At 42.4% G+C, this 12,542-nt stretch overlaps 1 protein-coding gene across 6 annotated transcripts in view; it reads right to left on the bottom strand.

Moving 5' to 3' along the window:
• Positions 1-12,542, bottom strand: part of LOC133349191 (uncharacterized protein C8orf34-like) — a 45,039-nt gene that overhangs the window by 21,071 nt on the left and 11,426 nt on the right. For all 6 annotated transcript variants that reach the window (XR_009755901.1, XR_009755902.1, XM_061562469.1 and 3 more), the window contains exons 6-7: positions 11,957-12,147; positions 842-1,017 (exon numbers count right to left, since the gene is read on the bottom strand). Coding sequence is in view for 4 of the 6 variants with exons in the window: in XM_061562469.1 (XP_061418453.1) it covers positions 842-1,017; positions 11,957-12,147 (367 nt within the window). In the remaining 2 variants the exon portion in view is untranslated. The remainder of the gene's footprint in view (positions 1-841; positions 1,018-11,956; positions 12,148-12,542) is intronic.

Here is a 12,542-nt window from a genome sequence, read left to right on the forward strand (position 1 = left end):
TTCTGGCTTGAGATGGCTGCCACCTATGGGTCAGATGATTGCCTGCCCCCATTAAGCAATTGGTAATTAAATATTTAATTTGTTTTCCCTAAACAGTGTAAAACTTTGGAAAAAAAATGTTCACAAACATTAATTGTCACACACAACGAGTCTGTGTGCAAAATGTCAGCTCGATCGGATCACGGGAATTGGGTTAAAAAACGACCGAAAGATTTGCACGGTCGTAAGCAAGCACGCAAGCAAGCGCACTTAATATAAAGGATTTAATAAGTAATATTTTAAGAATATTTAACACGCTTTAATGAAATGTACCGTACGAGTAATGGAAGAATTCAGACATTTGTGATGATGTGTGACGAGGGGGGGGGGGTTTGAGAAATGTGACGTCGCATCAAAATGCGCAACTTTAAATTAATATAGACAACACGTTCTACTTAATCAAATAGACTTTTTAATAAATGTTTTCTCCTACAACATCAGAGTGCAGCGCCACATTGAATACGCACTCCAGTGACAATAGTTGAAAGCGATTTGAAGCAACTTCTTGGTTCTTTCAGTAAAGTCACGTAGAAGGGAAATAAAAAAAAAATAATTCTCACGACGTTTCGGCCACAACGCAAGCAGCCGTCCTCAGGTGAAAAACAGGTCTGTCGAGAAGACAGAGTCTGAATGACACACCCCAGGCTTGGAGCGTCTATTTAAGCTGGGATGGAGGGGAGAGCTTTGTGACGTCATATTTGAGAGGGGGGGGGTCTGACTTTTTGTGACAAAAATCATCCAAAATCGCGTGACGTCCTTTACGGACGGCCCCTTACCCGCCACGAGGTTCAAATGTTCGTACCGAGCAACTCCACAGCCTCGTCCAGGTGCTCGGTCACCTCCTCCACCTCCTCATCGTCGTCGTCGTCGTGAGGGTCCCCGTCTCGCCGCGTGCGGTGGCCGCGGGGAGGGGTCAACATGGCCGCCAGACGCAGTTTGTGTTGTTCGCGCTGAGCCCACGTGTTCGCTCTCCGCTGCCTGTGTGCATCGGAAGCACGTGGCGGAAAGAAAGGAGGGAGAGAAAAATTAACTAAATATAAATATGCTAAATTCTTCTTGATGTGCAAATTTCTTTGTCAAGGCGCTCTTCCCCCCCCCTCCAACCCAGCTGAAATATATACGCTTCCAAGCCTGGTGGTGTTTCATTCAGACGCTGTCTTCCCGACAGACCTGTTCTTCACCTGAGGACGGTTGCGTTGTGGCCGAAACGTCGTGAGAATTGTATTTTATTATGTTTAATTTTCATTATTTTATTATTTCCATTCAACGTGACTTTACCGAAAGAACCAAGAAGATCAATCTCTGCAGTCACGAAAGCTTTAAATCGAAATTTAAATATAGATATCGATATTTTTTGGTTCTTTCGGTAAAATCACGTAGGTAGAAAAACAATAGATCACGCCGTTTCGATCGCAACACAAAAAGCAATCGTCATCAGGTGGGACAACCAGAGCAAGAAACAAACTACTTTAATGCCAACCGAGAGAGTAAATAAGCAATGAAGCGTGCACATCAGAGGTAATACAATATTTACATTTTTACTTTAATCACATTTGCAATTGCCCAGACTCCTGCCCTAGAGCCAGTTCAGGCCTGCTCACAACCATTCCAAGTGACACGGATAGCGACACACCACGTACATAGCCGACGATCTACCAAGGGTGGCACAGTCGGGTTTTTTACAATCGGGTTTAATTGTCTTTTTATATTAAACCCGATCATCTGAGATTGGGAGAAATCCGGTTTAATTGGTTCTAATTGCAGAACCGCACTTCTCAACGATGGGCTTCGTCCATTCCAAGCTAAGCAACTCACTGGCGCCCACGATTGTGGAGGAGAAGCTCCTCGTGTTCATCACGACCAACCTGCCCACCGCATTCTACGACTACCCCGTGCCCGACGGCCCCCCGAGTACGATAGCAGCACCGACGAGGAAGCAGCCTAAGCCTTGGATCAGAGTTTCGTATTCATTAAACCAGGTTTTAATTCCCCGAAATCGAGTTTAATTGTATTAAATAAAAAAACCCGATGCCTGTCGCTGGAAAAATCGGGTTTTTTCCACCCATGCTATCTACGTGGTTGGATACGTACGGCTCGATGGAAGTTCAGCACACATACATACAAATGGGTATCCATCAAATTGAATACATTTGTCAACTTCTGGTAGATTCATGTTTTAAGGAGGGAGTGGGGGTCGGTGAAACGTCGTTCCCTTTTCATTGCAGGAATAAAGCATCGATACTTCCGGTAAAGTCACATCAGGTGGGAAAGCAGCTGATGAAAGACGCTTGTGTTGCGCCCGAAACGTCGTCTCTGTCACTTTAACGAAAGAACCAACGAGTATGAATTTCTGCAGTCACGGAAGTCTTTCATTAAAGTCACGTAGATAGTTCAAAGAAAATAACCAAAAACTACGACGTTTCGATCACAACACAAGCGAGCGTCTTTCCTCCTGATGACGATCGTTTGTGTTGCGATCGAAACGTCGTCGTTTTTTGTTATTTTCTTTGAACCTATCTACGTGACTTTACCGAAACACCCACATAATATGAATTCCTGCAGTCACGAAAGCTTTAAGTCAAGATTAAATAGAGACATTTACGTAAACCCCCCGACAACGTTGCATGTAAATGACTTCATTTTTGTTGCTGATGTTGGTGTTTCATCATGGGACCTCCTTTGCCAGTACCAAAATAAACTAATAGGGTTTTTTCCCTTTTTTCTGGCAACAAAACTGATACCTTTTGCAAGGAATCATGCTTACATTAACCACAATACTTGCAGTCAAATGCAAACAAAGTTTTGTTGCCAGAAAAAAAAGGGAAAAACCCTATTAGTATATTTTGGTACTGGCAAAGGAGGTCCCATGATGTAGCTGCTCACCCCAAGCTCTCATTACTCTGGTAGTGCGTTGTCTTTGAACTGTGCGCCTTTTGGCGTCATCTGGTCGAACACCATATGAGACTAGGCTCTAAAGAAAGATGTCTCTGGTGTGGACCAATCAGTTTCAAAGACAATGCATAAATTATCAGAGTATTGTTTCTTGTTTGCATTTGACTGCAAGTATTGTGGTTAATGTAAACATGATTCCTTGCAAAAGGAATCAGTTTTGTTGCCAGAAAAAAGGGAAAACCCCTATTAGTAGATGTTGATGTTGTTGTGGGATTATAGCAGACTGCGAATACGACCGAATGTTGTCGTTTTGAACTTAAGGCTTAAAAAGCAAATACTGCACCGGGCATCACAACTACCATAATCCTTTCGTGTGCAGCAGTAACACCTCCAAGTTGTATTCACATCGCGAACCTTGGCCTGACACGGAGGCTTAATAACGCGAGTGGTGCGGGATGACTGTGCGAAATTCTGTCGCCTTTCGATTTCATTATTTTGTTTCGCACTGTGGTGAATGTGCACGGTGTGCAACCTCGTGAGAAGTTAACAACATCGGCTCTTTAACTGGCGAACACATGCGTGCCCTTCAGCTTGATGCATACGGTAAAGTGTAGTTGGCTCGTAAAAATGTTGCGAGTTCAAACTAATACTTGGAGGGGGGGGGGGGGCTTGACTTGGCTAACCATTCAAGATTTAATTCTAGATTTGAAGCTTTCGTGACTGCAATGATTCATATTCTTAGGTTTTTTAGGTAAAGTCACGTAGGTAAAACATCAAAATTTATAAAAAATAAAATAAAACAAAAATCACGATGTTTCGGAGACTTGTGTTGCCTCCGAAACGTCGTGATTTTTGTTTTATTTTATTTTTATTAATTTTGATGTTTTACCTACGTGACTTTACCGAAAAAACCTAAGAATACATTCAAGATTTGAAGCTTTCGTGACTGCAAGGATTCATACTCTTAGTTTTTTCGGTAAAGTCACGTAGGTAAAAAATGAAATTAAAATTAATAAAAGTAATAATATAAATAAAATAATAAAATAAAATTCACGACGTTTCGGAGGCAACACAAGTCTCCGTCATCAGGTGGGACCGTCACAGCTAGATTTGCTGTATCAGCTTTTTTTTAACCTACGTGACTTTACCGAAAAAACTAAGAGTTTGGCTCACCATCCCTCTGGGGTCAATTAAATAAGTACCGCATTGTGCGGGATTGTCCATATTAATAGACCCGTCCTCGACACAGAAATGTGGAATGTCCTACAACGAGCCCAGGGTGGTAACGAGGAGATGATGAGCATCGCCTCGCTGCCTATTTGAGAAAGAACTCACTCAGATGTTGACCATCTTGATCTTGAGAATCGATATTCATGGTCAAATCGTTACACTCCTAAACAAGAGGGCATTGCAAAACGTAGGCTTTCGCAACCAATATTATTCATAGAGAGACAGAGCAGAGCCTCACCATTCTGGCGAATTGCCCGATGATGCTGGATGCAATTACGAGCGAAACGTCGTACTCAAAATTTTATTAATGTTGTGGTTTCACGCTTCAACACACCGGTGGGCTAAAGCAGTGCACTATTTGTCTTTTGTCAACGTGACACTTTTTTACTGATTGGCCATGTCTGGTGGTGGAGGGTTACGACACATTTATAAATAACGCGATCTAAACCCAAAAACGCTGATTATGAAGAGGGCGTTGTTGAAACTTCACGCGTTAACCACTCGACATTTTCTGCACACCTCACAGCAGTTTCCAAGGGACAACCGTACACATTTATAATGCGCTGATGAGTGGGGTATATATATTATGCAAGTTCAGTGCACTGGATTCAATTTACAACGGTATGCATTATCATTTGGGTCACGTGCCTTAGCTGCTGTTAATCATCGCCATACATGGGAATGAGCGCTTCTGTTGACCAATTGGGACTTCCTCTCCACTTGATACAGATTTTTTTTGCTGTGACAGTTTCACCTGAAGACGGAAGCTTGTGTTGCCTCCGAAACGTCGTGGTTTTATTGTTTTTATTTTTTATTAATTTTAATATCATTTTTTTACCTACGTGACTTTACCGAAAGAACTAAGAGTATACCAATCCCTTGCCGTTCATCATGCCGATATCAGCACATGTCCACTGCACAGCGGGAGCCTGATGAATGATCCTTGAGATCCATGTTAAGGGCAAACATTTTGCAGCCAATGTGGCAGTGTTAGAGCCTTTTTTGGGGTAATGGAAACCTAACATTTTTAAGAGCCCATATTAGTAACAGAGAGCTTCTTTTTACGGCTGTAATTAATGTACAGTTTGAAATGGAAAATGCGATGTTTTGTTTTTTTAAACCAACTGCCGTCAGTGTTCATCTCTGATACTCAATTCGGTACATCGTGTGTGTGATATAAAAGTTAAATGGGGGGGGGGGGGAAGGTTTTAGCATCTGATAATGTTAAAGGTGGGGTGTGGAATAAAAACTATGTTAGATTAAAGAGGCTTTCATCCATCCTTTGGGAATGAAAGAAGTGTAAATCCACCCACTGAATAAACACTTCGTAGGATCTAATCTTAGCATGCAAAGCATGCTGGGATTCCTGTTATGTTTTTGTTGTTGAGGATTTATTTTTTGCTTTTGTGCGATCAAGGTTGTAAATGCTTCGTGCCGACTAAAAATTAACCCGTAAAAGTTTTTCACTATAAATCCTTTATATGCGTGGCATCGGTTTTATTTTATTATTCATTTCTGTTTTTCTTGAGTAAGAGTTTTATTTTTATCACATTGGTATTTTTAATTAAATATAAGGAAAGTCGTATATAAGGATTATAAGGTTTTCAGTTTTTGTATGATTGTTTATATTGTACATTTTTGTTGTTTTCTTGAATAATTTTCTGTGTTTAGGAAAAATATATGATTGTGTTAGTGAAATTTTTTTTCCTTAAAAAGTGGAAAATTTTGCAACAAAAATTTTCACGAAAATCAATTGTCACGCACAACGAGTCTGTGTGCAAAATGTCAGCTCGATTGGATCACGGGAAGTGGGTTAAGAAACGACCGAAAGATTTGCACGGTCCTAAGCAAGCACGCAAGCGAGTGAACTTAATATAAAGGAATTGAAAAAGGTGAAGAGTCCCACATCCAGCACCTGTTTTGGAGCGACATTGCCCAGCATTACATGAGCACGAGCTTGATAACATGAGTTCAACCCCTGACCACGTCAAATTTTAGTGATATCTGAACTGGTGCCCTCCCTGCCTCACCACAACTCGCACCGACAAGCTTGTATGGTCAAGCAACCCCCATGCCTGACACGGCAGTGAGATGCCTTCATCCAGCAGTAGTTCAACAAAGGGTTGTACATCATTATTTTTAAATCCTTTATATTAAGTTCACTTGCTTGCTTGCTTGCGCGCTTACGACCGTGCAAATCTTTCGGTCGTTTTTTAACCCACTTCCCGTGATCCAATCGAGCTGACATTTTGCACACAGACTCGTTGTGCGTGACAATTAATTTTCGTGAATTTTTTTTTTTCAAAAATGTTACACTTTTTAGGGAAAATGTTTTATATGTAATTACCAATTGCTTAATGGTGGCAAGCAATCATCTGACCCATAGGTGGCAGCCATCTCAAGCCAGAGGACGAGAGGACTCTAGCCGCCACGCATATAAAGGATTTATAGTGAAAAACTTTGTTTTTACGTGTTAATTTTTTCTTTGGTGGGGGTTTTACATGGCCGGACTAAAAACTCGTGGACAGCCTATGCCAGTGATGTACATTAATATTCCAAACGATTGTAGCATCTGGTTAAGTGTTACGTAGACAATGTTTGCAAGGCTACACTAGAATGCGCAAAAAAAATGTCTGTTCGGTGGGTGATGCAGTGGCAAAGCAAATTGCCCCTACAAAACACATGTTCTGAGAAGCTGCCAACACGCTTACGTGACAGCAAGAACTTCACTGCTTTGTAGGCACCACTGTTCGTTGATAATAATGATACAAAAGTTAAAACAAGGGTTTGTGTAACATTGACATTTGCAGCACAAAATACAGTACAAATTTGAATCAATCTGACGGGCCTAAGAAATCAGGAATAAAAAAGAGATAAAATAGTTACGGGACAAAATATTAAGAGCAGCATGTATGCAACCTAAAAAAATACTTATTGAATCTATAATTTAGCAAATACTGTACAGTAAAATGTGCTTAAAGTAGGTTACGTAATTATTAAAGCAGAAATTCTAAAATGTATTAATTTGATATGAGAAGTATCCACAACGATGAAGTGCATTTCTTCTTTAAATAGCATACAATGATTTATGCATGATTCAGAGGAATTTCTTCCCACGATTACTTACGCAATGTTTTTTCCTGTGCATAAACGTGATGTGCGTTTATATATTAATTTAATTTATGTGCATCGTCGTCATTGTCAGCCATTGTCTATCTACTTCTGGATGAAGGAATGTTCACCGTCATCATCTCTCATGGCCCTACAATGCCACAATTCATCCCGCTCCCACACACGCACTTAACTCGCTGTTCTTTCTCCTTCAACACACACACGCACATAAAACAGCATTGATATGAATTGCTGCTACTGCTGCAACACTAGAAGCTAACATACAGCGAATGTATACGCGAGGTGCTTATTACTGATCGTGAAATGAATCACATTCAGGTCTTTCTCTGGCCACTACTGGATGAGGGCCTGTTGTTTGGGGATTGATTTGACCATACTTCACCACTCTGGTCATTTTAGCTTGGCGAACACAGGATCTTCGACGGCGGAGCATAGTATAGTACAACAATGTAATTTGCTGCACTATACTCTGTTGACAATAAGTCCTCACAGCAGCCGACAGCGCTTGTTTCATGCAGGGAGATGGGTCATCAAAGCACTACCCAGGCGCTATCCAGATTAACACCTGCTTAGCTTCCCAGATCTCGTGAGATTGGGCAACGTCATGGGTGATTTGGTCAAAGGCTTCACGCGGAATACGCAGGTTAGTGAGACCCTGGTCACTTATTAAAAGAGAATTGTAAAAATACGAATTATTTGATTTGTGCTCCTGGAGGCATTTACTTTGGAGTTATTGGACTGATAGGAGATGAAACCTGAACGCAAACTGGTGCGGCAAGTAGAAAACGCAGAGTGCGTATGAAATGTAATCAATTTCAGTAACTGTTTTTGCATGTAACTAGAAGAGTCACAGAGAACCTGGAGAAATTGGTCATGCGAGGAATAATTGAATGGAAATGAGCTTTAGGTGACTCTGAAGCTAGATAGTGACTGGATGATGGAGTAGAGAAGCTTACCTGGGGAAAACGGGACAAGATTGAAGGAGGAAAGCCAAGAGCATGAGACCAGGGAATGCAATCTGCCACAAGAATCACTGAAGGTCGATAACGACTTCCAGACAACAAGCGGACGGACAAACAGATGGACGGACGGACGGACGGACTAACTAACGATGTTTCATCTTAATTAGAAGCTTTCGTGACTGCAGGAATCCATACTTTTTGGTTCTTTCGGTCAAGTCACGTAGGTAGAAAATAAAATAAATCACGACGTTTCGGGCGCAACACAAGCGTCCGTCATCAGGTGCTTTCCCACCTGATGTGACTTTGCCGAAAGAACCAAAGAGTAACGATGTTTTATTCCGATTTAAAGCTTTCGTGACTGCAGGGATTCATCTTCTTGGTTCTTTATTTTCTTTTCCATTCTACGTGACTTTACCGAAAGATGTTTTATTCCTGCAATGAGAAGCGAACGACGTTAGACCGACCCCCCCCTCCCTCTTTAAAAAAATGAATCTACCAGAAGTTGATAAATGTATTCAATTTGATGGATACCCATTTGTATGTTTGTGTGCTGAACTTCCATCGAGACGTACATATCCAACCACGTTGATAGCATGGGTGGAAAAAACTCAATTTTTCCAGCGACAGGCATCGGGTTTTTTTATTTAATACAATTAAACCCGATTTCGGGGAATTAAAACCTGGTTTAATGAATACGAAACTCTGATCCAAGGCTTAGGCTGCTTCCTCGTCGGTGCTGCTATCGTACTCGGGGGGCCGTCGGGCACGGAGTAGTCGTAGAATGCGGCGGGCAGGTTGGTCTTGATGAACACGAGCTTCTCCTCCACAATCGTGGGCGCCAGTGAGTTCCTTAGCTTGGAATGGATGAAGCCCATCGTTGAGAAGTGCGGTTCTGCAATTAGAACCAATTAAACCGGATTTATCCCAATCTCAGATGATCGGGTTTAATATAAAAAGACAATTAAACCCGATTGTAAAAAACCCGACTGTGCCACCCTTGGTAGACAGCCGATGTCAAAGCATGTACTATGTACGTGGTGTGTCGCTATCCGTGTCGCTTGGAATGGTTGTGGTCAGGCAAGACTGGCTCTGGGGCAGCAGTCCGGGCAATTCCAAATGTGATTAAAGTAAAAAATAAAAAATATTGTATTACCTCTGATGTGCACGCTTCATTGCTTATATAATCTCTCGGTTGGCATTAAAGTCCCCACTTTCGGCAGCCCCAAAGATTCATCCTCACCGGCCCATTTTTTTTTTTTTTGGACCATCCCAAATGGTACCAATGAGATCGCACAGCAAATTTGGGCCCTGTGTGTTTACAAATGCCTGCTCCGAATTTTAGTCCCAGCCCATCGCTGGTTGTTGGGGGCCAGAATCAGAGGTCGCAACCGGGTACCCGATACCCGTACCCTACCCGATACCCGGCTACCCGTACCCGGCTACCCGTACCCGGTGCGGCCGGGTACGGGTAGACCGTGAGTCACTGGTGAGTAACTGTTTGTCACTCATTTCCCAACGTCTTGTCTCTTCTCACAATTCAAGTTCCTAGAATCAACCCACCCGCGCCTGCAACATGGCTTTATCCCAGAGGTCGCAATCAGGTACCCGATACCCGTTTGCGACCCTGGTGCGGCCGGGTACGGGTAGACCGTGAATCACTGGTGAGTAACCGTTTGTCACTCATTTCCCAACGTCTTGTCTCTTCTCACAATTCAAGTTCCTAGAATCAACCCACCCGCGCCTGCAACATGGCTTTATCCCAGAGGTCGCAATCAGGTACCCGATACCCGTTTGCGACCCTGGTGCGGCCGGGTACGGGTAAGGAATCAAAACCCGTTTGCGACCTCTTGGCCAGATCCTTAAACTAACACCAATAACAACACCAATCCAATCAAGCGCTAGCCGGCACGCTTCGCCTGCTTCGTCGCCAGCTTCGGCGAAGCAGCTCTGCACATGCGCGGTTTTACGTCGTTCAGAGACTCGTGAGCGCAAGCGACGGAGTCAGCGCTGTCAATCATGGTCAGGGCTCCCAAAGGGGGGTTTGGTGTGGGGACCACGTGGTAATTGCTTCCCTCAAGCCAATTCATGCGCTATGTGAAGCTTATCTTGAGCAAAAGTGTTGAAATTGTTTTTATTTTTTGTGTGGGGAGGGAGGGGAATTGTTTTCGTCTGAGTGTAGTAATTGAAACGGTGGCTTTTTTTGTTTTTTGGTCAAATCCTTCAACCTGTCTTTCACGCCGCAGTGCGAATGGGTAAACCAGAGTTAGTCAATCAGCACATCGGACACGGTGGGGTAAAGTGTGGGTGCCTCCCACTTCTAAGACGTCTGCACAGCTTGCAACAGTAGACAAAATAACCTCTTTGCAATGGGATGAGAAATAATTTGCAGGGCTGAACCTTGAGCCTTATTTTTACTATGTATATTTCCATTATACTGGAAAGCTAATCCGCATTTCTTTTGATGCAGATATCTTGGTGGGGACACAAAGGCTTGGGTCTCAGCAGTTGCAAGGATTTCATTTGTCCATTGTTATCATTTATAGCCATTGAACATGTCAAACAGGCATCTCCTTTTTTCCTTTGTGTGTATCCTAGCATTTTTTTAAAATCTTTGTTTGCATTAAATCCCCTTTTCTCCATTTACTTTAGCAGAATGTATTCAAGAAGCTTTGTACATTGTGTGGGAATATGTCTAGAATTATCCTTAATTTAATATTTTAGACAAATCAGCACTGTAGCATATTATCTTCGCCAAGCCTATTTCTCAACTTCCCTAAAACGGAATTGACTCATGATACGTGCATCGAATAGCAACTATAATAATTAAGATTTTTCTTGAATTATTCAATTTATATGGATAAATTAACTCAAGATGAACTACCACACAAACTACAAAGCTAAACTATGGAACAATTACATATTAAACAGGCAATCGGTTAATCTTCTTGGTTCTTTCGGTAAAGTCACGTAGAAGGGAAATAATAAAATAATAAAAATACAACATAATAAAATAAAATAATGTGTTATTTTTATTATTTTGTTATTTCCCTTCTACGTGACTTTACCGAAAGAACCAAGAAGATGAATCCCTGCAGTCACAAAAGCTTTAAATCGAAAATTAAAGGCAATCGTTTGACTAGTACTCAAATATAAACAGATGAGGATATACATAAAATGCAATTCCAAGTATTATACCACGTCTTAATTTTGGAGCTTTCGTGACTGCAGGAATTATTCTTTGGTTCTTTCGGTAAAGTCACGTATAAAGATAAAATAATAAATTAAATAATAGCATACTACGACGTTTCGATTGCAACACAAGCAATCATCATCAGGTATAAAAGAAATAGCAACAAAAATCTAACCAGAAAACTATAGACAGACATATAAGCAGACAGATATCACAAAGATACACAGAGAGAGAGCATGAAACGTCGTAGTATGCTATTATTTAATTTATTATTTTATCTTTATACGTGACTTTACCGAAAGAACCAAAGAAGTTATACCACGTGTTGTTGTTGTTGTTTGCCATGACATCCGACGTTTCGCCGAACGTGCTGCGAGCCTCATCGGGAAAATCACTTCAGACAGAGAGTAAAGCGCACAGAGAGGAGCTCCCAAACAACGCGGTTGAGAGGCTGTGAAACGTCGAACTTCGCGCCGAAAGCCTAACTCACGGGCAACAACCCGGACCTCACCCCGTGTTGGCGGCTTGCGCGTCGGACGCCCCGAGACCTCGCTGCGGCTTGATCGTCGGCAGGAGCAGCACTTCAGCAGCGAGCAGGTCTGCTCCAACCTCGTCCTGCACTCGCCCTCGCCTGTGGGGTAGGCGAGCCCGTGCCACCCTCGGCCGCTGCTCGGCTGTCATCCTCTCTCCATTATCAGACACCTGACACCCCGAACAGAGAGAGAGATCTTTAAGTGGCTGGGCGGTGCGAGCGCATGGGGACAGAATGAGAGTCGAGGCTACGATCAATATCGCCCACGCTGTGAGGCGCGCGCGCTTGCAGGAGTCAAGCAGCATCCGGTGTGCACATTGCGACGGAGTATTTCAAGTAATTTTTTTTTCCCGAACACTTTGCTTGCTTCTTTAACAGCACATCAGCAATCTCTTCTTGGTTCTTTCGGTAAAGTCACGTTGTGGCCCAAACGTCGTGAGAATTATTTTATTATGTTTTATTTTTATTAGTTTATTACTTCCCTTCTACGTGACTTTACGGAAAGAACCAAGAAGATGAATCCCTGCAGTCACGAAAGCTTTAAATCGAAATCAGCAATCTCGTT

The sequence above is a fragment of the Lethenteron reissneri genome, chromosome 29 (assembly GCF_015708825.2).
Source record: "Lethenteron reissneri isolate LAM-NWPU_2019-01 chromosome 29, ASM1570882v1, whole genome shotgun sequence".
Taxonomy (NCBI): domain Eukaryota; kingdom Metazoa; phylum Chordata; class Hyperoartia; order Petromyzontiformes; family Petromyzontidae; genus Lethenteron; species Lethenteron reissneri.